Source organism: Histoplasma capsulatum, genomic scaffold (assembly GCF_000149585.1).
Source record: "Histoplasma capsulatum NAm1 scaffold_12 genomic scaffold, whole genome shotgun sequence".
Classification (NCBI taxonomy): domain Eukaryota; kingdom Fungi; phylum Ascomycota; class Eurotiomycetes; order Onygenales; family Ajellomycetaceae; genus Histoplasma; species Histoplasma mississippiense.
Window position 1 is genome coordinate 390,989 of NW_001813971.1, and position 23,548 is coordinate 414,536.

Below are 23,548 nucleotides of genomic sequence, written 5' to 3' on the forward strand. Positions count from 1 at the left end.
ATTTTTATCTCTTTTCGTTTTTTTAACCGTAAAATTGTCCCCTTTTTTTCCTGTGTGTGGGGGGGGGGGGCTGAGGAATTGAATTGGATATGGGGGAATTGGCTTCAAGTGTCCATGCTGCGGATGGGCTTTGGGACAATTCTGGTAATGAGCTGGGCATGGCCACTTACGTAGTTTCGTGATTCTTTTAGGGAGATATCCTTGATGTTAGCCCGCTCGTGGTAGGGAGAGTTCAATGATGCAGACGCAGAGGAATAGGCATCAGGCTATGTTATATATATATATATATATATACTTTTATCTATCTTGACGAAACACCTTCCTTAGAATTTATTACTAGTTACATACCTGCCACCTAACCAACACAAACAAAAATGAAAATCGAAATCCTCACGTCTTTTTGCATCATTTGTAAAATTTTTATATACCGTTGCATAGACAGATAGCTAGTCACTAGTCAGATGAGATTGCGTATGTAGGAGCGACTCGTTATAGGATTGACAATGGTGGATGATGGTAGACCAATTCGTAATTTAACGGATAAAAAAACCGGCTTTCTGGGACCTATGTGGACTCCCTTTTATTTTGTATGGCTGTATTTGGTGTAGTTTTTGTATGTGCTGGGTCGGTCCGCTTTCTTTTCTTTCCGTTGGCGAGTAACATTCTCGAGATAAGCAAGTACAGTAGTTACGTCCCAATAAACAAAACCAAGAAGCAAAACAAAGTTTCTGATAGACGATTTTTGCAGGTTCACTGGGGGCGCACCAAAATATCAAAATAGCTCGTTGGGGTTTCTTTCTTTCTTTCTCTTTCTTCTTTTGTTAAAATATCAAGAATCCAAAGTTGTTAAAACAGCTATTTATTCAACAGTAAACTCAAAAGTCCTGTCGCCCTCTCCAATTTTGATCTGCTCTGCTTGGTCATTATACAGAGTTCGCTCAAAATACTTCACGCGCCCAGATTCATGCACAAGCACGACCGTCTGCGTCTGCGTTCCATACAGACCCCTCATATACTCATGATGGTCCGTCGGCCCATTAGCCACCACATCGACCTTCCCCTGCAGCTTCGATGCACAAACTTCGTCGACAGTATGCTCAATCTCCGCATCATCTCCGATAACAGGGATAAAGATACTCTCGCGCAGCAGGTTGATATACGTCTCCAGATTGCCCCCCTCGCGCAATCTCGGTAGCGTATCCCTGCTAAGCAGTTCCAGCAACCGCTGCACAAGTGCGTCTTCACATTCACCCAGCTTCACGGAGGCATCAATCGCTTCTTTCAGGAGCCTCTCCCCATCCACAATCTTCCGCCACGACCGGTCTCCAAACACCGTATTGCTCAGACCGACCGTCTGGCCCTTTTCATTCGCAATCCACTCAATGCCGTCCGCTGCTGAGACGCGGTTGGAAACAACAGCCAAGGGCCCGCGCACGTTGCCACAGACAAGGCTGAAGCCGCCGGCCAGTTGCGCGTCGCCCCCCGAGATAAGGTCCTCGGCATACTCCTTAGCGGTGACTGTGCTGTCTGGAGGCAGCTCGAGGAATGAATTCACGATGGAGCCTCTGCTGCGCACGCCTACGACGGGCTTGTCGGTGTCCTCGCGGTAGTTTGTTAGCACGGCGATGCGGCCCTGCTTTGTGACGCCCAGCCAGGTGCCATGGACTTCCCGGGCTAAGTCCCGAGAACCTAGGACATGAGACTTGTCGCCTGGCCACCAGTATGCGGGGGCCGTAGGGCGGTGAAGGAATTCCTAGTTGTTGTTAGTACTGTGATATGCTCATTTGAGGCAATGTGGATGAGGGTGATGAAATTTAGGATTTGTGGGGGGGGGGGGGGGGGGGCCGGTTATTAGACAAGTTTTTATACATACATCTCGGTTATCGATTAGGATCAGTGGGTAGCAAGGGTGAGCTGTGGAAATGAGAGCTATGCACATTGTCGGGAACGGTGGAGAACGAATGTAATATGCTCGACGGCGCCCTCAGATACATGTAGCTTCCCTGAAAAGGTTCTTGCAGTGATTCCCTTCCCTTCCCGTTTCCGTCCGAAAGCCTAGTACTCTCCGCCGTTAAATATACAAAGGCAGATGAAATTCCAGCAGATGTGAACGTTAATTGATTGCCCCAAACGCTGCAAACGGCCGTTTGCAGTTGGGTACCCGTTGTGCGCTGGCAGATCGCTGGAGGTTGGTATTTATAGATGTGTTTCAGAGAAGATACCGCCACCCCCAATAATAACGGGCATTGAATCACAGAGAACTGGTGTCAAGCAGTTATGCGTGGTGAACACGTCGTTCCGGAATGTGCGGTTACAGCGTGGGTGAGATTCTCGTGAGGCTCAACCTTGGATATGTGGCGTTCTCTTGGCCTCTTACGCAGTGGTTGGCCTGGCTGAGGGCGAAGGAAACGTAGAAAGGAGTGTCGAATACCAGAAGCACAGAACTTGTGGGGCAGCTTGTAGAAGTGGATGGGCCACAGAGGATATTGAAGCCGGATTGTCTATATCTACCACAGGATGCTGAGGAGAAGCGGATGTTGATGGATGACGTTGATGGCGATGCCAAGAACAGCGCTCCGTAATTTATCTGTTATCTTATCTGATCGCGGGCACAAGCAATCCCGCCGAGAGTGATTTGCTATTTCCCCATCACATCGGAGCGTTGTTGCTGTATGGAACAGGAGAGATATACATACATATATATATATATATATATACAGTATATAGTGAGAGGACACTGTACACACACTGAATGAACTGCCTCAGATTTGCCCAACCCAGCCTGGTAGGCGAGAATCTCGCCCAAATATGAAAAGTAGAGCTACTACTAACCATGTAACCCTGTACTATGTGAGTGATGTAGCAGCAGGCGGATGCACCGATCTGTTGGAATTGGACCCGAGTGAACGGATTTTGCATACAATATAGTACAAGGATAATGTCCATCCCACTCCGCAGCTTACCCTACGAAGGTATCCTTGTAATATATGGGATTCGATCCACCATATTTCAAAGCAGAATCGCCCATTTCGTCAATCAAATCAAGCATATTTTCACGGACACCGTAAGGATAACTAACTCCAATGGCTTTAAAATTTTCATCTCCTTCGACCTGAAATTGATTCATCAGTTTGAAAAGAGTAAACAAAAAACGAAAAATATTCCAACAATGAACCATATCTCTGATCTACTCTTCTGGTCTGGATGTGTCAGCCCCTATGGCCATGGCCCTTGTGGGCCTCCAAACGCAAGTGAGCACACCTTGCTTTCCATTATCAGCTGATATAAACAAGATGTATTGTGTGAAATCGTTATCTGATCGAACTGTTGCAGTGCTCCTCTTAGCCGGCCGTCGAACATGGAAGCCGAGGGAATTCGGGCACCGGGTGGCGTTGGCTCCATGGATACGGAATGTCTAGACGGTGAGCACGCGAGGTGGCAGGTCGGGAATGGGCAAGGGAAGGACGAAAAGTGGATGTGTGGCGCGAGAACATGAGCGCTAGACGGAATTTTTCTCGTACGATGCAGCGAAGACCTACCCGGCTAGCAAGCTCGAGAACGGCGACATGATCGGGGACTTGACGTAGAGCAACCCTGGGATATGAGCTCTAGGAGTTTCCCGAGTAACTTTGCAGATAGTTCAGTGTTGAAACGAGGTTACGGTCTTGAAGCCATAGCCAGAGAGTATACGTCAGATAAATAAGGATGGCGGAAACTGATTCGTGGACAATATTCTTGAGGCTTTCGGGTTAAACGAATAGAGTTAGCGATTGGAATTGTTAGGCCTGTCTTCTGGCAGGGTTAGACTTCCCGAAACCATCCATAGGTTTCTGTCTGTGGAACCGGATAAGTCTGCTAAACAAGCTTTAAGAACTACAGCAACCTGGAATAAAAAATGCGAATAATTAACTCTATTCTAAACCAATCAAGTTTCCCCTCCGCGAACAGTGTCCGGGTAAGATATTGGTGCTTGTCGGGAGCAGATGGCGCATAACCCGGATGACCTATTGCGGTGCTCAACGCCTCTCTGGAGGGACTGTTCGTTCATATTTCATTCCCCCAGGTTTGACCGCGACTGTCTTCACGGTGGTCTCTTCGTCTCTCCAAACAAACGCCGTCCATGGATACTACAGAGCAATCCGGCCTGGCTGCAGGCACCGCAGTGACTTCATTCTCCCTGTCGGCCTTGATCAGCTCCTGGGTCAGGGAGCGGTATTATCCCTGCGCAAATAGCTGCAAACTCCCTTGCCGCTGTGTGCACCACCGTCTGGCGCTACCGCGAGTCCGTCGTTGAAGTAAGGAAGCTAAAGCGAGCAACCGCCGCATCTGGTTGGCCGAGACACTATCAATCTCCCATCAGATACGGCCAACATGCCTGCTAGCCCCATCTGATAAAAATTTCTCCTGTCACGATTCCTGCGCCGTCCGCAAAAGGTGATTTGAGGCGGAGAATAAGTAGGCGAATAGCAAAAGCAAAAACGAAAAAAAAAAAAAAGGGAAGAAAAACATTTGAAGGCCAGACTTGGTGGATTGCTTTCCAGCCTGCCAGTTATCCCGCTAGGGTTCCATCATCCTTCCCTGGCACCCCGTTGAGTCGGCTTTTATTCTCCTCCTGCGCCCGGACTCGAGCTTGGAATTTGTTTCCTTTTCTTTCTTTTGCTAAACCGCTCTCGTTTCGTAAATATAATAAGGAACTCATTCATTGCATCGACTGGTTTGCTTATAATATACTTCAATAACTAACCATCTTGGGTATCTGCTTCGCTCGCGGCTCTGCGCTGATAGACTCATGGGAACTGTAGAGGAAAGCAAGGAGGCATTCCCTCCGCCGTCGTTGGAGGTGGGCGAGAAGGAAAAGCATGATGTATCTGACTCCAGCCATGCGGGCCAGGACCAGTCGCCGGCTCTCCTGGGAGAGAAAAGTCCTGGTGTTGCGCGGGTCGAGGTGATTTCTCGCTACTTCACGCTTCCAGACAAGGTCCTGTTCTTTTTTGGCATATTCCTTCTCGCCTACGCTTATGGATTGGATGGGACTATTCGATATACTTACCAGGTATGTTCGGGGCGGCCGCATTATCGACTGGAGTATCTATCCACCCCCTCGCCCCACGCTGTATGATACAAAAGAGAAAGAAAGAAGTATAAACCGCTGACTGAAGACGATCGAAAGCCTTATGCTGTTGCGTCATATGCCCAACACAGCTTGCTAGCGACAGTTAATGTTCTGCGAGGCGTCATTGGTGCTGCTGCTCAGGTCGGTCCAGTCCGTTCCTCTGGCGCATATCGAGATCCTGTACTGATAATGCTCTAAATAGCCAACAATCGCAAAGATTGCTGATGTGTTTGGTCGCGCGGAGGTTATCAGTATTACTATTGTATTCTATATCATTGGTATGTGATATATCCCTCCTGCAAGAAAAAAGGCCTTGCTTATAGACTTAGCTGACGATTGTGACAGGCACGATTATCGAAGCTTGCGCAACCAACGTGCAATCATTCTGCGCCGGTGCCATCCTTTATCAGGTGAGCAGATATATTCCACCCGCGCCTTGTATTTTTTCTTAGTTCACTAACTTCGGACTCTACTTTTGTTTTTGTTTTTTCAAAAAGATCGGATACACAGGTATCATGTTGCTGGTCGAGGTCCTAATTGCTGATACGACATCGCTTCGGTCCCGCTTAATCTTCTCCTATGTTCCTGCATTACCATTCCTCGTACGTTTTGGAGTCATTAACAATCTCCTTTCTCCAGGGGCCAAAATCATCTCACTAATCGGATATAGATCAATACTTGGGTGAGTGGGAATGTCACAAATGCTGTGCTGGGCGTTACAACATGGAAATGGGGTATGCAACACTTCGTGATACGACTCGACTCAAGATTCAGCTAACAGCCCCTACAGGAATTGGGATGTGGGCAATCATCTACCCAGGTATGTTATTATCCAGAATCAACGAATCTGCCATCCGAGCGAAGAGGAAAGGAAGTAGAAGCAAGAGAATAAAAAGTTAACTGGGAAATCATATAGTGTGCTGTTTGCCGTTGATCGCATCTCTCTTTATCGTCCACAGAAGAGCAAAAGTAGATGGCGCGCTTGCTGGGTATAAAAGTTCGTATCAGCTTCTGGGCGCGCGCCGGCTCTCGATAGACCTCTTCTGGCAGCTGGATGTAATAGGCGTCATCCTTTTGATTGCCGTCTTCGCCCTTATCCTCGTTCCTTTTACTCTTGCCGGGGGAGTCCAGACTCAATGGCAGAAGGCCAAGGTTATTGCGCCGCTCGTCATTGGGGTCTGTTGCATTCCCGTCTTCGTTTTCTGGGAGAGATCTTGCAAGCATCCCATGGTTCCATTTAGAGTAAGTCCTCACCCGCCATATATTTGGAATTCCCTGTCTTGCCGTCTGCTCTGGGGATACTAACAGAATCTGCCCAGCTTCTTAAAGACCGTGCCGTCTGGGCTGCCCTTGGTATTGCGGTGATGCTGAACACTGGTACGGACGAACCGCCCAATTTTCTCTGAAAGCTTCTGCGACCTAGGCTAACCATCCTTCTCCCTTCCCTTCTCCCTCTTTTCTCAGCGTGGTATCTCCAGGGAGACTTCCTCTATACGGTGTTGATTGTTGCTTTCGACGAGTCCATCAAAAGCGCCACTCGCATCACCTCCCTGTACAGCTTTTCGTCTGTCATTACGGGCTGCATCGCCGGTCTCGTTGTCTTGAAGATTCGTCGGCTCAAGGTCATGATCATCTGCGGAACCCTTCTGTTCATGGTTGCGTTCGGTATTCTCATTCACTTCCGTGGGGGATCAGGCGGCGCCAGCCACTCTGGGGTCATCGGTGCTCAGGTCTTGCTCGGTATTGGTAAGATATAACCTCACAAGCTCCAACTGCCCAACGAAAAACACCCTTTGTCCTCTAGATTTTAAGTTAAATATTGACGAGACTAAAACTAACCTCCTATTAAAGCTGGTGGATTATTCCCTTACCCCGCCCAAGCAAGTATTCAAGCTGCAACGAAACATGAACGTGAGTATATAAAATATATGCCGCTCCCTTCCCCAATGAGCCCACGTTCAACAAACAACCAACCACAAGAAAAAAAAAAAAAAGAAAGAAAGAAAGAAAGAAAAGGAAACCCTCAGCGCCCGAATCCAACTAACCTTGATATTAGACGTGGCCGTCATCACCGGCTTGTACCTCGCAAGCTACAACATCGGCAGTGCCCTCGGGAACGCCATCTCGGGCGCGATCTGGAACCAGGTGCTCCCGGGCGCTATCCAGGATCGAGTCGGGGACGCAATCGACGCGGGCACAATATATGGCAACCCATTTGGGTTTGCCACGGCTCACCCGGTCGGCACGCCGGTGCGCGATGGTGTCATTGATGCCTACCGCCACGTCCAGCGACTGCTGTGCATCACTGGTATCTGTCTCAGTGTGTTGTTGGTTGTCTTTGCTCTTCTGATCCGTGACCCTGTTCTGGGCAAGTCGCAGAGTCTTGAGGATGCGGAGAAGGAGTCAGTCTCATCTTCTGAGGAGGAGCGCTGAGGGGGTTGAGGGGTGTGGGCGATGTTTTGTAGATTCCCCACCTAACTCTTTTTTTTTTTTTTTTTTTTTTTTTTTTTCTTCTTTGGAACTTTTGTTGAGGAGTAATGAATTCTCCCCTCAGAAGAAATGGCTCATTCTATGATGTAGAACATGGGAAGCAGTCCCGCTTGGATGGGGAAGTAACGGTTTTGATTTTCAGATGGTTTGATGGTTTCAAAGTGGTTTCCTGTTTTATTGCGTACTATTTATTTAGTATGGTGAACACATATGATGAAATACCCAAACCCCAGCTCACGATGATGAGATAGTCAATAATTCTCTCTCTCTCTCTATTTAGTTATTGGATAAGACGCAATACATACCACAACTAATATAAAAAAAATAAAATAAAATAAAATAAAAACGGCACGATAACGCTGCGTGCAGACGCCAAGTTGCTGTATCTACTCTCCATGTATGTACAGTACTTCCCCAATGGATTGGAATGTGAGAGAAGGGGAGTTCCTTGTCAGAGGGAGGATGCAATTCCATCCCTGGAGCTGCGAAATGTCTCACTATCAGTACTGATCTCGGCTATCTAGAACCTTGCTTTTGCCATACAAAGGCCTTTCTTTTGAGGCCATGCCAGCGTACACCATCAGGTCCTGTCTCGCTGTTCGTCCATTCTATCAGGCTCTGCCTGCTTATGTCTTTAAATTCTGTAATGTCTTGAGCCTAAGGATTAAGAGGAGCCAAAGGAAGTGAGCAACAAACATCATAATAGGGAGTCTTTTTTTTTTTTTTTTGGGGCAGATTCAAATCGTATTCGATCACATTAGCCTTGCCCTCGGGTAGCGACTATCACGTCTCAAGGTGGCGGGCGATGTTAGAAAACTGAGTGGACAAGACACGACCGATGGCATCTTCTACGGCCCAGGCCATGAGCGTAGTCTAGTCTCCCGTCTGAGTTCCGTTCCGGTTCACTGGAATTGATGAATTGCCTTCGCAAAAGCACCTCGATTGGAATAGTGCCAATGCTCGAATATGTCGCGGAGGTGCCACAGACAGATGTGGGCCGGTTTGATCTCTCTCATTCCGCTTGGGACATCTTCTAGAAACACAAGAGAACCCCATTCCGTCAAGGGGTCTAGAACCGCTCTGAAACATGTACAGTGTCTAGGACATGATGTGACAAAAGTGCTTGGTGCGGAATCCCACTCCCTGTTTCTCCAGAGGTTTTATAGTGAAAATTTGCAGTTCGCTCGCTGAATGACCTCGAGGGTTGCCAAAGCAAGCCTAGGGAGAGGTTGCAGGGTGTGATCGATCGGGGAAGTAAGTAACTATACGAGTATTCAACCGAGAGCTGGCCAGGATAGTTAAGTAGTAGGTTCTTAGGAAATAAACAGCCTCCTCGTGGCCATTACACGATGTCAGATATATCATCATCGTTCGACACTATGTACCTTGCATTCAGGATGTTATCCGTACAATTGTACTCCGTGCAATACTCTCTAACCTGGCCGATCGGAGCGTTCTTGTTGGATAAAAAGCTGCCCCGCTTGTAGAAGCCAGGTTGCGTAAACAATACGGCAGCCACCCAGCTGGGTACGTGCAGATGCTCGTACTGTAGATCCCAGTAGCCAGCTGTGTCTTGCATGTATTGAGTATATCACGGTGGAGTGTCTGTCTGTCTTGTCTGTCTATCTATCCTTCGTCAGCCCCGAAGCCGCCGAGGCCACAGCTAGTTATTTAGTCAACGTTAGGTAGAACAACGATAGTCCACATCCCTCACATTCCCCACACTTCTCCCCAGCATAACCTCCGCAGCAACTTGAACCTGCAACGTCCGCCAGCGCTGTCCTGCCGTGCGGTGTCGAGATATCCAGGATATCCACTCGAGCAAAAGAAGCCACTGGGACATCCGTGATCTCGCAGCGATTTCTCTGCGGCTCTTCACAAGCCACCTGCACATTACAGCCTCCCGCTTCCGTTCTGCCCGCCTATCTATTGCAGCAAGAGCTCGGGTCGTATACTAGATATCTTTTCTTTTCTTTTCTTTTCTTTCCTTTTCGCTTTTCTCTTCTGCTTTGGTCTTAGTTTAGACTGGTTGGTCATCTGCCTGCAATGTTCGGCATCGTTGCGGATTTACTATCGTGAGTCACTTCCTTCAGCGGCGCTTCGGTTTCCAGCATCTATATAGCTCTGAAGATCCTCCCCCATCCTTGCGGAGTTTTATTATTATCGAGCACGATCAATATGCTGACCGAGAATTCTGCTTCGCTTCACATATAGCTCCGTGCTCACCATCCTCTTCCCCATCTTTGCGTCCTACAAAGCGCTCCGAAGCTCCGATCCCTCCCAATTAGCACCATGGCTCATGTACTGGGTTGTCATGTCTATAGTCTTGCTGGTTGAATCCTGGACCTATTTCATTATAGGATGGTATGTTGGGGGAAGCCTCAGAAAAACCCCAGGCCCAGCACGAAAGTTAAGTTGGCTGTCATCGGCGTGAAGTGAATACTAACCCATGCCCGCCTACCCCAAACACAGGCTCCCCTTTTACAGCTGGATTCGCCTCTTCGCCCTCTCCTACCTTGTCCTCCCACAGACCCAAGGCGCCAAAATGCTCTACAGGGAATACATCGACCCATTCCTCTGCCGCCACGAGCGTGACATCGAACACTTCATCAGCAAAACCCACGACAGCGCCAAATCCGCCGGCCTGGAGTACCTCTACAAAGCCATCAACCTCCTTCGTGAAAGGGTCCTGGGCCTCCCTCCCATGGCAGCCGCTGCTGCGCCTTCCCCGCACCCACCACAGGCAGTCGGTGCGGCGGGATTTGCCCAGTCGCTGCTATCCCGCTTCACCATCCCTGGCACAGCAGGCGCGGCGTCGTCGCTCGCCAGCCCCGCTGCAGATCTGTACTCCCTCCTCGCCGCCGCTGTTGGGTCGGCAACCTCCTCGGGGAAAAGCAGAGACGTGCAGGCCGAGGAACTCAGCGCTAGCGGCAAGCTGATTCCCGATAGCATTGCGACGGCGTCCAAGGCGGAACAGGCGGAGTATATTGCGTCGCAGAAGGAACGGCTCGGTGTCCTTTTATCTGCCTTTGATCGTGAGCAGCGGAACCTGCGTCTCGATCCGCGGGACGCGGCGGGAGCGTTTGGTGGGGGTGGCGGCAGCAGTGACCAGGATGATTTGGCGTATGGGAGTGGTGGCTATGATGAATATGGGGGAGCCGGTCTGAGGAAGAATCGGAGTGATGTTTCGTTTGAGAATATTGAGCATGAGGATTTGTTGAGCGGGAGCAGGGAGAGTCGTCGTCATTCGCGGAGCCCGCATCGGCGGAGGGGCGGTGATGCGGTGGATTTTGCGCAGCGGTCTGTAGAGGAGATTGCGAGGGCTTCAGGTATTTATCGGTAGAGAGGGCGTATATTTTCCCATTTCCCTATTTCCCTATTTCCCTATTTCCTTTGGGTATCTATCACGGTTTCTCGGCGCCTTTTTAATGCTTCCTTAATTTTCTTCTTTATATTTTCCCTTGTGTCTACTATCATCAGTGTATTACCGATTAGACACATCCGCGTACATGTACTGTGCATGTACGAGATATCCAAGCTCACTTATCATGGGCCATTTCGTTTATTGGTATATATATGTATATATATGTGTGTATACCTTATCCATCCCCTATACTCCTCCCGTGGCAGTTTCCAATTACACGACCCAAGCAAAGCCCGCGAGCGACAAAACGGGCCCCACACTTAGAAAAATCCTCGATACTATTACCAGATGAGAGCCGTTGCTGGTATCGATATTCTATCTCTCTGCATGGGTAGAATTCAGTTCCGCGCATCACCAATAGCTCAATGCCCATGTAAATAAAATCCTCAACACTGACCCTCCAGCACCAGCACCAGCAACAGCAACAGCAACAAGCGCACAACAGGCACGGAAAACGGAGAGGAGCGCATTGCATTGAGATGGCCCACGGCTGCGACGAGGAAATCAATGCCCACAACAGCAGCATCTGCGTCGCTCGGCTTCTTCTCCTTCCCCGTCTTCTCCTCGAATCCCCTTTCCCGTCCTGGGCAGCCATGTTTCCCCGTTCTTGCATGTGGGCTGGAGTATCGCCTACTTGGTATATATGTACTACTGTACATTCAATGTACGGGGGGAAAAAGCAGGTAGATCGATATAGCTAGCGATTATATCTATACTACAGAACGCATCCAGAAACACGCTGCATAGGGCAGTTTACGCGGGGGGGAGGGGGGGGGGGGGGGGGTCGGGAATGATTTTATGATTTTATGATTTTATGATTATTCCCTGCCGCTTCGTTGAGATTCTACAATCTTTGGCTTTTTTGCTTATCCAGGTACGCATAGTTTACTGTCCAGTGAATCGCCATCCAGTGAATAGGAAGATAGATAGAGATACCTTGCATTCCCTCCGGACCGGATCCCCTCCCTTTTATATATATATATTATTAACAGTTACCCAGCTCCTCTCTTAGATGCCTGGTGATAATGAACCGCCGTCCTGGGGAGAAAAGCAGACCATGATTCGGTTCACTCGACGACGGACAGGAGGTCTAACTCTGCCGACAAAGACACTAGACCATTTCTCTGCAATGGATCCAACAGAGCCAGAGTCGGAGCCGGAGTCAGGGCAGCAGGCTCAGCAGCAAGAACCGCAGAGGGTAGACCGCGACCCGGCACGTGAATCCCCGCCGCATCTCCACCCATACCAAGTGTCGGGAAAGGTGCACCCCCGCCCCCCCGCCTCAGGGGACCAGGGCAGCAGTAGCAGCAGAAGTGGTAGTGGTAGCGAGAGCAGCAGCAGCAGCAGCAACAAACGCCCAAAGCTACATTCCGCAGCGCGCAAAAAGGAGCCCGGCAAATTCACCACCGCCCTACGATCGCTGGCCACTCAAAGCAGCAGCGCTACCGCCTTTGCCGATGAAGTAGTATCAGCGAGGGCGGTCCCCACCGCCGCCGCCGCCGCCGCTCCTGCTCCCGTTACCAGCACCGCAGGCAATAGCCACGGTCCAACCGCCAGGACGGGCCAACTTGGCAGAGCCAGCACCAGCACCAGCACCCAACCACACGAGCTCCTCCTCTCCCGGCTGCGCGCGCTGGAAACTCGGCGGACGGAGCTTGCTACGTGGGCGAAGCAGGCCGAGGACGAATTTGCCTCGTTGATCGGCGAGCGTCGCGCGGCGGAGCAGAAGCTTGTGTGGCTGCGGCGCGAGGAGGAGGCGACGAGGGCTAAGTTGGATTGGTTACCTGGGGAGCTGCGGGTGGTGGAAGCGAGGCGCGCACGGGCGGTGGGGGAGCTGGTGGTGAACGGGGAGAGGCGGGCAGAGGTGTTGGGGAAGCTTGAGAGGTTGGAGGGGGTGGCGGGGATAGAGAGTGGGAGTGGGAACGGAGGGGAAAGGGATGTGATTGTTATTGACGAGGAGATAATGGGTTAGAGAGAGGGGAGTTACTCTGTGTCTTGCAGGTTTGTTTGCGTCTTGAAAACTTCTGGGGGTTAGTTGGTTAGTTGTCACTAGAATTCGACTATTGGTTTTTCATGCATTCGGCTGGCTTGATTGTTTCTTTGGCTGTTGACTCCAAGTTGGCTTGGCTATGACACTATGAGTACTCCGTACTTCGGATATGAAAACAGGAAGAAAAAGCCAAAAGGCGGGAGGGCTGTAGTCGGAAAATTGCGGGAATAATGGAGATTTTTTGAACCCTTCCGTACCGAGCACAGAGTACATCTGTACAGGGTCCAGTATACATTCCTTTGGAACGAAACCACTAGTTATCAGCGTCTTCGAGTCCTTGCATCAATCACCATTGACAAAATAGGTAGGGCATTGGTAAGTACACCGTGTCTCTCGAGGTTGTCAAGCCCCATACAATCGTGCATGTCAATATGGAGGAGATCAGCAAGAATGCCAGCAGCTCCATGGCCATCAAGCCCATAGTCAAGCCAAGTAGTATTAATTAGCTTCTTCCGGTGGAACCCACCCTTGAGGTACTCCGATACGAGGGCAGCCTATAATGACAAATGCGTCAAATCGGTTTTTTTGATGATACCCAAAATCAAGTTGAGCTATTGCTGATATCAAGCTCCACCGCTAGTTCGTTACAGCGTAGTTAACTAGACCCCTAGACGTAGTTTGATGATGTCACATCGACGAAAATTTTTCGAGATGGAGCTTGAGAACTGGACACGCTCATCCAACATTCCTTGCGTCGTAGGTGGTCATCGTTGGCACCACCCCGTGCCCGGAACCACAGGATGGGAACCACAAATGCAGTCCCTGGCAAGTGTGGGCGGCTGCTCTGGACGGAACCATGACAGCTGAAAAACCGAAAAGCGCTCATTTCCCTGCTTCCCATGTGTTGACAGGTGGCGGGTGCAGAAGGGAGTTCCTGGTGAAATCGATGCTCTTGGAGACGGGATGGTTCGGATTCGGGGACTCGCATACAGCAACTCGTAGTTAAGTTATCCAAAATTCTGCCCATAAACTATATCCCTTGGATGTGTTCCCTCTCGATCCTCGTGGGGACCTTGCTGCCTTTCATCTCGGATCCAGCTTGCCCTCCCAAGGCATGGACCGGGACAGCGTCGAGATGTCGCCGACAACTCGCACTGTCTCAAGCCGTCCACCAGACAAGTCCGCCCAACCACTGCAGAAGTCACAGATCCCATCTGCTGGATGCTTTTCTAGTGCGAGATAGAGTTTGCACCAGCTTCTCATTGGTCCCGGGGCTGGAAAACCACGACACGGTTGTGGCTAGTTACTATTGGGCACATCACAGCATGAGAACCTGGGTGCTTTGGTTCGTGAAGAATTTGCAGGCTAAACCCACTCAATCAGAGTACCACAGTGTCTGCCACCTATTTGAAGAATAAATTTTAATTCTTCATCATGAAGAATATTGGCGTGCATCGGCTACATTTTTTGGAGAAGAAGTCTTTGAGTGGGAATAACTAAATAACTAGTGGTTATCAATTCAACAAATGGGTAAGTAATAAATAAGAGAGCTAGATGTAACATTTGTCCCCGGATAGATTTCATATCTTCATTTAATACTCCGTAGATACAATGTAGGTCAGAATATAAACACTACTTTGTAACTTCCACGGCCACACCCCAGTAGGAACTATATACAAATATAATATAAAAATACAGCTCAGAGATAGCCATATATATCATATTAATTCCATACATTTAATAATGGAGTGCTATGAAGCAAAAGAATTCATTTCCTAAATGCGGGTTAGTTAACTTGGTGTATACTTATACTTTTTCCATACTTTCCAAGCAGAGTTTGTCTGGTTCACTGACATAATCGAACCTTGACTTTTGCGTTTATTTTTCCGCCTTTTTTTTTTTTTTTTTTTTTTTTTTTTTTTTTTTTTGAGATGAACTCGTCAACGAACCAGCGTTGTGGCCATTACCCTGCTGCCCTTGCATTTTCCCTGTGTTGACCCTGTCCGACCGTCCCGGCTCACGGTGAAGGCCTGTTCGATGCGCTCTCTGGGCCGGTGGCCTGGGTACGAGTCTGAAAATTGAGTTACACGAATCACCTACACACACGTTGTCCCCATCCAGACGATGTCGTCGAGTTCTCCCGTCTCCGACTCCCCGAGCGGAGGCTGTAGCTTCGGGCGGGCTACCCTCTTCTGGATCGTCCGCCCCGCTCAAGGGTAGCAAGTGGTAGTCGGTAACCAGAGGCCACTAGTTGTCCTCTCGTCGCTTCTTCCTCCCCGTCCCGCTTTTTTCCCTTTTGCGGACCTCGAAAAAGAAATATCACCTCCCAGCTGGCCACGACGTAGACTAGGGAGAGAGTGATGTCGATCGCTGCAAACTCTGTTGCATCTCACCAGCGGAGGTGCTCAGCCCGCAGTATATGAAACAAAGCATTGCGCTCTCTGTCTTTCCTCTCTCTCCTTTCTCTCCAAAGCAATGGAACCATGTGTTCCCCTTTTTTGTTGAAAAGTGATATTTGCTATTGTTTTGTTTTGTTTTGTTTTGTTTTTTCTTTCTTTCTTTTTTTTTTTTGCTCCTTGAAGAACGGCGGAGACACAGCAATCATGATGCGGTCTCTTGTGAAGTCGCTTGCTTTGGCATGCCTACTGCAATTCGCAACCACCGGAGTCCATGCAGCGGATCTGGAGGAAGTGTACGATGCGGGCTACCATGATAATGATACTATCGCGCTCAGGATTGCCAATGGGGGTGCTGGCCAAAGTGGGCTGATTAGAGGTAAGGGGGAAAAGAAAGAAAGAAAGAAAGAAAGAAAGAAAGAAAGAAATTCACCAACCACCGTGCATGGATACCTTACGGATGGATTCAAACAAATCTTCAAACAATCCAACTAACCCGACTTGCCAAATAAGAACTTGCCGACGCTTTTATCAAGTTCAGAGTCGACCATGGTGCTGAACCGTTCCGAATTGCCTGGATCAAGAGCGATACCACCGAGTCTATCAACAACCTCCAGAGCGGTGCTGCCGACGTCGCCTTCACCTACAGCCCCGTTGCGGAGGACCTAGCCATGGAGGAGGGCATCGCCCTGCGCCCCAGCTACTATGCCTGGCGTGACCATTTCATGCTCATCGGACCCCGGTCCAACCCTGCGAAACTGAACAAGAAAGACAAGATCCTCAAAATGATTTCGGATATCTTCAAGGCGGCCGAGCGTGGGACCACGGAGCCGCCCACCAGGTTCCTGACCAGGTTCGACAAATCTGCTACGAATATTAAGGATTCATCGCTGTTTATTGGCATTGGACAGGTAAGCTCCCATTTTTTTTTTTCGTTTTCCCTCCTCTCTCTCAGTTTGCCCAGTATATATATATATATATATATATATATATATATATATATTGTACAAACAAATCAAACTAAAATACTTAAAAAGGTCCCCTGGGCCAACCCCGAAGCAAAATGGTACCACCAATACATCGCGTACCCCATCCAGGCCCTCCACGCCGCCTCCATGCTGGAAGAATACACCATCACAGACCGCGGTACCTTCCTGTCCGTCACCCAGGAAGTCCGCGACAACATCGTCATCTACAAAGAGGGCAGTGACCACGCCGACGACCCCTTGCTTAACCCAGCGCACTTGCTGATTGGCGCGCAGGCGCAGGATCTGCAGCTCGCGAAGGAATTTGCCAAGTGGGTTGTCGGTTCTCGTGGGCAGAAGGTTATTCTCGCCTTTAAGAAGGGGGGAAAGCAGCTGTATACCGGCGCACCGTAATTTTTCTTTTTTCTTTTTCTTTTTCTTTTTTTTTTTTTTTTTTTCTCTTTTTCTATCTGTATATATATTGAGACACTGAGTGCAGGAGGTTTGGGAAAGTGGAGGACTTGAGATGACCCTTTCTGGAAAAGCGGGCGTCATATACCCAGAGGAGGGGAAAAATGTACATATGCAGAGAAGATGATTTACTCCAATATTAATATATATATCTATAGATATAGATAGCATATATCTTTCGAGGATATGGCCATGTGCTGGACTTGGCGAGGTTGTTTGAAATGAAGCCATCCTTGATTGATTGCGAGCAATGAACGCAACTGTTCTAAATAGTCAAGCTACAGCGAAGGCGTGATGTTTACACAGTTACTGAAAATGTATATAGTTATAGCCTTCATCAATCTAACTCCCCTTTTTGGCTTTTTTTTGATCCCAAACCATGATTTGATTCTGTATTTGCGATCAGGACAAGTTCCGATGAGGATCAAAGTTAAAAACTCTGATTCTCGATAGAGTTGGTCCGAGGTTCGGGAACGAGATTCTGAGTTTCCGAGCGCGCGAAACGGCTGGATTTTGACGCTGTGCTAGGGAAGAATAGGGCTACTACTAAATTCTTTACTTTACTTTACTTTACTTTATTTTATTTTATTTTATCTTATTTTTAATTTCTATTTTAATGATCTTATTTTGTATTGCTATTGTACTCGCTTTTCCGGTTCTCTTCTTCATTTATTCTTTTTTGCTAGATGAAGATGTGCATCACTAGAAATTTACATAGACGTCAAAATGAATCGATCTAGCCATATACCAAACTAATGAACCGGACAGCTAAACTTTATACAAGCCTCAAGCTTCTTAAGCTTACTTCCAAAACATTGACTGCTGGACTGCTGAAATGTAACATAGGATTACAACAGAAGATTCTAGCGTTCCCCAGTCCAGCGGTACCTTGCATCAGATAAGGTGTTCTGGAATTTTTCTAGATTTACTCCTACGCTTTGGTTTGTCTAGATACAGCTTGTCTATAATACCAAGGAACTTAGCCGATCCCGCAGGCTCCCAGTGATCGCGGCTCAGCATTCAAATGTACATGTACATGTACTTGGAATAGATAACTAATGATTGCAATAACATTAGTGATCAACATCCAAATACTCATCAGTAGTTATACAGAAGACCCAGACAGGGCTGGCTACTAAGGTACGGTACTGGCGATGCTAAACTAGTCACCGCCAAAGTTAGTCTTGCTGGCCGGATTTCTCAAAGTCCCCCTTGGCTCTCTGAGACAGAGGAAACGATAACCGGACTTAGGGTTAGTCTAACGCAGCTGAGTGTAGCGCTTAAGCTTAATTCAACATCATGCCAGTTTTCTTCAGTGACAATGCGGTTTTGTTGCGGCATCTCAACCCTTTGAAAACCCAATGTGTGAATACAAAGATGATGGTATCTGCCGCACTGTGCAACCCAGGACCGAATCACACTACGTCTCTTTCGCATCGTGGTCACGCCCTTTGTCACCTATTTATATACCCTTTCAGAGCCTTAATAGACCCGACAATGCGCAGCCTCACGGCTTTCAGTTTCGCTCGGTATTCCGCCTTGCCAGTGGGTGATCGTCTTCATTCCGTTTGTTAGCCATCAGCCTCTTGGGCACCAAACGGCACATTGCGTCGGGGGTGCCATGTGATACAATCAATGATGATTTGTGTCATTTTGTCTTTTTTCATCTTTCAAGTGGAACAATAGCTGCTTTCAATATTTATAGAACATGTTAATATTACCAATCCGGGAGGGGGCCGGGGGGATGCCGGTACGGCATCTTCCTGTCAAGGGGGTGGAGATTCGCGAGGAAGCTTCAGGGTATATAAAATATAAATTGACTCTCATATCCTGGCTTTCTTGCTCTCTTTTCTACTTCTATTATTTCCTTCATACTCGAGGTCCAAATAAGAATTTAGTCAGTCGATCTATACTCTGTTTCCCCCCCCCCCCCTGTCTATGTCCACTTCTCCATTCCCCGAAAAGTAAAACGCCACCTGCAATACTTTTAGGAAGAAGAACCTCGCTCTCTATCTACCCTTCACCCTTCCCACAACCTGCGAGAAAGGTCAGAACCCATCTACCTCGTTCTCCTTACGCGCACTGCTTATTGTGCTTCCAATACACTTCGTCACAACAGTAACTTCCAGCAAGCAACAAGTTGACATTTCCTTCTGGCTGGTCAGCAATGTGCTATCGAGTTTGTACCTACTACAAGTGCATGCATTTAGAATCAGAGTCTTCCAATAACTGTGACCAGTACCCTGATTGCGATAGTGATTGGGTCGACGTCTATCTTGAAGATTACTGCCCGCGTTGTCTGTATTGTTAGGTAAACGGCTGTTCTTCTTGAGCAAACAGCTTGTGCTACTGGTTATAAGAGCTCGCTTTCGCGACTGCCATCACATGTGTGTAACTGTTAGAACCACCTACAAGTGTCAGTGTTTGGCAGGTGAAGTCTTCAATCTCTGCGCTATCGAGGGGTGCACCCGCTTGGACTTCGCGACTGTCCATCTGGAGAGAAACTGCGCGGAGTGTGCACGTCGTGGGTTGCCCTAGGTTGCGCGGTATGTTTAACAGAGTCTGAGACATCACCAGAACTAACCGTTTAGTTGTCGGTATTCTAGTTTCTGTAGGGATAGGTTTCCCATTCTCCCTCGTATCCACGGTTTTCCACGCAATCCGCCATAATGTGTAGGATGTACACTATTTACTATCGGTGCTTCTGCCTGAAGAGCAGAACCCCTATCGACGGCCCGTGTTCTGATTACCCCGATTGTGTCCAAGAAGACTGGAATGTGGAGTACATTTATGATTGGTGTCCCGAACACGAGCGCCAACCAAACGGACATTAATCCGCCCGCGCATTCCATTCATTTCGGTGCCGGATACGGATCATGAATTTCCTTCTTGTGAGTCTAGCGCCCATCCATCCACTGTTCACCCCTACGCATTTCTCCATCTTCTTGTCGATGCGTTCGGTTTTCCATTCGCTGATGGCGCCGCTGAGAAATCCCCGCTGATATCCGATCCCCCGTTACAGCAGAATCTCAGAATCCCTCCTTGATGCTTTTTCAGTTCATGTGTGCCAGCTGCATTAGCTATGCCTCTTTGATTTGCTCCTGTTCGAGAACGTCACATTGATCCTTGATTTGGATATCCCTTCCCTACTTTGCCCCTTGATTCCCCTGTCTCGCATTTTCTTTCCTGAGAGAGCACCATTCCCCATATATCTGTCATTGATGATTTCCTTATCCAGTTATTGGACCTTTGAGAAACGTACACAATTTGAACGAACATCCTAGTATGAAAATTACTGCTTTTCCCCGGTGCAGTACTCTCATGATTGCATGTTTCATGTTTCATACTTTTCTCTAGTTAAACTAAATTGAATAGTCACTTATATTCTTGAAGAAACCCTATTCTTTCCACATAAGCTGACTTTCCTACTGTTGTTATCTGGCGTCCGCGGACGAAGGAAACTGCCTTTTGACAAACAAACATGGACCTGCTTTGGTGGGATTTGCCGTGAACAACAAGGAGGTTGAAATAAGGTTATGTAGCGGGTTCTGATTGGCTCCTGGATTAAGTAGGAACGGCGCCACCCAAGCGCTGGACAAACACATACACTTCTATAAATATTAACATATCTGGCCACAAAGTACTACTAAGTTGATTAAACGGGAGATACTAGCGGGAAATAGCCAAACAAATATACCGATTCCTTGTTTTGTTGTTAACAAACCTACGTGAGTGAACGATGCGTCGAACACTAAACTAACCACATGGCGGCATAAAAGATCTATCAAAAATGAATGTCATAAAAGATATGACGCAAATCCCATAACCATCCATCCATCCATCCATCCATCCATCCATCCATCCATCCATCAATCTTACTCCCAACTTTCCAAGCTTTTCAACACACAACCCTCATCTTCTCCACGCGCAACCAACTCTCCAACAACGAATACCTTCTCCCCCTTTCCTTCCAACAATCCCTTCACAAGTGCCACATCCTCCTTTTCAACAACAATAACCATGCCAATCCCGTTATTAAACGCCCGCCCCATCTCCGAGCCCGTAATTCCCCCAGCCTTCTTCAGCCACCTAAACACCGGCGGAAGTGGCCACGACGCCACATCAACAAGCGCTGTCAGGTATTTTGGGAGCGCGCGCGGGATATTCTCCACAAGTCCGCCACCGGTAATATGCGCAAGACCCTTAATCGCACCGGGAGCCGCCGCGAGAGCCGCCAGGAGCGGCTTGACGTAGATCCGCGTAGGGGTCAACAGCGCAGCACCGAGCGACGGAGCCGCGGTCTCAAAGGGCGCAGCATCGTGGTACGAGAGGCCCGAGCGCTCGACAACTTTCCGCACCAGAGAGTATCCGTTGGAGTGCGGGCCACTACTGGCCAGCCCGAGGAGCACGTCGCCGACCTGCATCCGCTCTATGTCCGGCAGGACCGTGCGCTTCGCCGTGTCGATCGCACCCACCGCAGCGCCGACAGCGTCGTAAGCCGTGCCCGCGTATAGCCCAGGCATCTCAGCCGTTTCTCCACCGATCAGTGCGCAGCCGGCATCGACGCAGCCGGCAGCAACGCCGGACACGAATGCTGCAGCCGTGGCGACATCGAGTTTGCCGCAGCTGTAGCAGTCGAGGAAGAAGAGGGGCTCAGCGCCCTGGACAACGAGGTCGTTGACGTTCATGGCCACTAGGTCCATGCCGACGGTGTTGTGCACGCGCATTTCATGGGCGATGGCGAGCTTGGTGCCGACACCGTCGATGGCGCCGATTAGAGTTGGCGAGGAAGGGTGGAAGCCTGAGTTGCAGGTTGAGAGGGAGAAGGTGCCGCCGAAACCGCCGATTATGGCGTCAGTTCCTGGGCGTCGGGTCTGGGCGACGTTGGCTTTGATTTGCTTGACGAGGTCGTTGCCCGCGTCTATGGAGACGCCGGCAGCGGCGTAGGTGAGGGGTTCAGCATTGGAGGCGGATGTGGATCTAAAGGCGCGGTGTGCGATGTCCTTACGGTAATGCATCCCTTGGAAGTTGACAGTAGAAATTCCGGCGTAGGCGTCGCTTACTGCATCCTCGAGCGTGGCAGCTGTGGATGTTGCCGCGATAACACGACCACCGGATGTTTTCAGGTGATTGTTTGTTAGAGTGGTGCCTGCGTGGAAAATCAGGGTATTTGCCGCCGGTGGTGGAGTCAGGGAAATATCCCGGCCCTTCGCGTAGGAACCTGGATATCCCTCTGCGACAGCAATTACAGTGGCGGAAAATTTCGGCTCAATTTTTATCGTCACACCATCAAGCCAATGCTCAGTACAAGCAATCATCACCTCGGCTAGATCAGTGTCATCACTCAGGAGAGGCAGAAGAGTTTGTGTTTCTGGATCACCGCCACGGACATTGTATTCAAGGACCTTAGGTCCATTCTTGGTCATCATGAGTCCAGTGAATAAAATTCCAACAAATGGGAAACCTAGAAAGCCCAATTAGTCGTCTCTCTCGAAGTGCAGATCACGGAAGAAGACCCAATATCACCTTCTCTCCTCATTCCGCTAATGGTAGGGATAATAACAGTCTTGTCGATCTCATCAAGCACTTCCTTTGATGTAATTCGCGTTGGCGCATAGCAACCCATGCCTCCCGTGTTGGGACCTTGATCTCCGTCGAAGATGCGTTTGTGATCCTGCGCGGGCGGGAGCGACCTGACCGTGTACCCATCGGAGAATGTAAGAATACTGAGTTCGTCTCCCTCAAGGAACTCTTCGATTACAACCTCGTCTCCGGCCTCTCCAAACTGTCGATCAAGCATCATTTCCCTTAGTGCCTTTTGAGCTTCCTCCTTCGACTGGGGGATGATAACCCCTTTTCCAGCAGCAAGGCCACTGGCCTTGATAACGACATCATGATTGACGGAGTCTAGATATCTACTTGCACTTGCGTAATCGCTGAAGTTTTCGTAGGCAGCGGTCGGGATGTTGTGGCGTTTCATGAAGTCCTTGGAGAATGTCTTCGAGCCTTCCATGCGTGCAGCAGCCTGGGAAGGGCCAAAACATCTAATTCCAACTGCAAATATTGTTAATTTTCAGTTAAACTGCAGTTCAGGTTTCTCTAATCATAATTTTAATCCTTATATCTCCCTTCTTCTTCTCCTTTGCGTGTTAACTAATCCAGGGGAAGATTGCTGGGGTGACTAACCCGACTGAAAGAATTTCTGTATGCCATCCACCAGCGGAGCCTCAGGGCCTGGAACGACAAGATTGACATTGTTCTTCTGAGAGAACGTTACCAATCCTGCATAGTCATCGGCCTTGATGTCGATGTTGGCTATCTTAGAGTGGCTTGAGGCAGTACCTCCATTTCCCGGCGCGACAAAAACGATATCGACACTTGGTGAATGGCTGAGCTTCCAAGCAAACGCATGCTCTCGACCGCCACTCCCAACAACAAGGACGCGCAGTCTCTCCTGCAGCATATTCACTTCTCCGCCCTTGGACTAGGAACTCGAGTTAGAAAATCCTCCATCGCGGGTAACATGCGCTGTATGAACTTGAGAAACAACCAGGATAGAGGCATTGTATACATGTATGACATAGCATTGGAGCAACGTGAAAGGAACGCCAAAGAGAAACCAAAAATTGGGCCCCTTCAGTGTTTGATTCAAATCATCCTCCAACCAAATGAGGGGCGCATATTGAAAATTGACTATTC

At 48.9% G+C, this 23,548-nt stretch overlaps 6 protein-coding genes across 6 annotated transcripts; 4 read left to right on the forward strand and 2 right to left on the reverse strand.

Moving 5' to 3' along the window:
* Positions 1–859: 859 nt before the first annotated feature.
* On the reverse strand, positions 860–1,939 carry HCAG_08684 (predicted protein; the record flags this gene model as incomplete). Its single annotated transcript, XM_001536313.1, has 2 exons — positions 860–1,753; positions 1,874–1,939. The coding sequence occupies 2 exons, from the start codon at positions 1,937–1,939 to the stop codon at positions 860–862; spliced, it is 960 nt and encodes a 319-aa protein (XP_001536363.1).
* A 2,850-nt stretch (positions 1,940–4,789) lies between these two features.
* On the forward strand, positions 4,790–7,546 carry HCAG_08685 (conserved hypothetical protein; the record flags this gene model as incomplete). Its single annotated transcript, XM_001536314.1, has 12 exons — positions 4,790–5,053; positions 5,171–5,254; positions 5,316–5,391; positions 5,459–5,523; positions 5,611–5,715; positions 5,784–5,847; positions 5,904–5,933; positions 6,030–6,355; positions 6,433–6,490; positions 6,578–6,859; positions 6,965–7,024; positions 7,170–7,546. 12 exons carry the CDS (start codon positions 4,790–4,792, stop codon positions 7,544–7,546), a joined length of 1,791 nt encoding a protein of 596 aa, XP_001536364.1.
* Positions 7,547–9,649: 2,103 nt separating this feature from the next.
* HCAG_08686 (predicted protein) lies at positions 9,650–10,946 on the forward strand (the record flags this gene model as incomplete). Its single annotated transcript, XM_001536315.1, has 3 exons — positions 9,650–9,678; positions 9,818–9,967; positions 10,076–10,946. The coding sequence occupies 3 exons, from the start codon at positions 9,650–9,652 to the stop codon at positions 10,944–10,946; spliced, it is 1,050 nt and encodes a 349-aa protein (XP_001536365.1).
* A 1,210-nt stretch (positions 10,947–12,156) lies between these two features.
* Positions 12,157–12,999, forward strand: HCAG_08687 (predicted protein; the record flags this gene model as incomplete). The annotated part of the gene is made up of 1 exon (XM_001536316.1): positions 12,157–12,999. The coding sequence occupies one exon, from the start codon at positions 12,157–12,159 to the stop codon at positions 12,997–12,999; it is 843 nt and encodes a 280-aa protein (XP_001536366.1).
* Positions 13,000–15,623: 2,624 nt separating this feature from the next.
* HCAG_08688 (predicted protein) lies at positions 15,624–16,792 on the forward strand (the record flags this gene model as incomplete). The annotated part of the gene is made up of 3 exons (XM_001536317.1): positions 15,624–15,792; positions 15,927–16,324; positions 16,451–16,792. The coding sequence occupies 3 exons, from the start codon at positions 15,624–15,626 to the stop codon at positions 16,790–16,792; spliced, it is 909 nt and encodes a 302-aa protein (XP_001536367.1).
* Positions 16,793–20,724: 3,932 nt separating this feature from the next.
* On the reverse strand, positions 20,725–23,312 carry HCAG_08689 (phosphoribosylformylglycinamidine cyclo-ligase; the record flags this gene model as incomplete). The annotated part of the gene is made up of 3 exons (XM_001536318.1): positions 20,725–22,313; positions 22,376–22,903; positions 23,036–23,312. 3 exons carry the CDS (start codon positions 23,310–23,312, stop codon positions 20,725–20,727), a joined length of 2,394 nt encoding a protein of 797 aa, XP_001536368.1.
* Between the last annotated feature and the right edge of the window lie 236 nt (positions 23,313–23,548).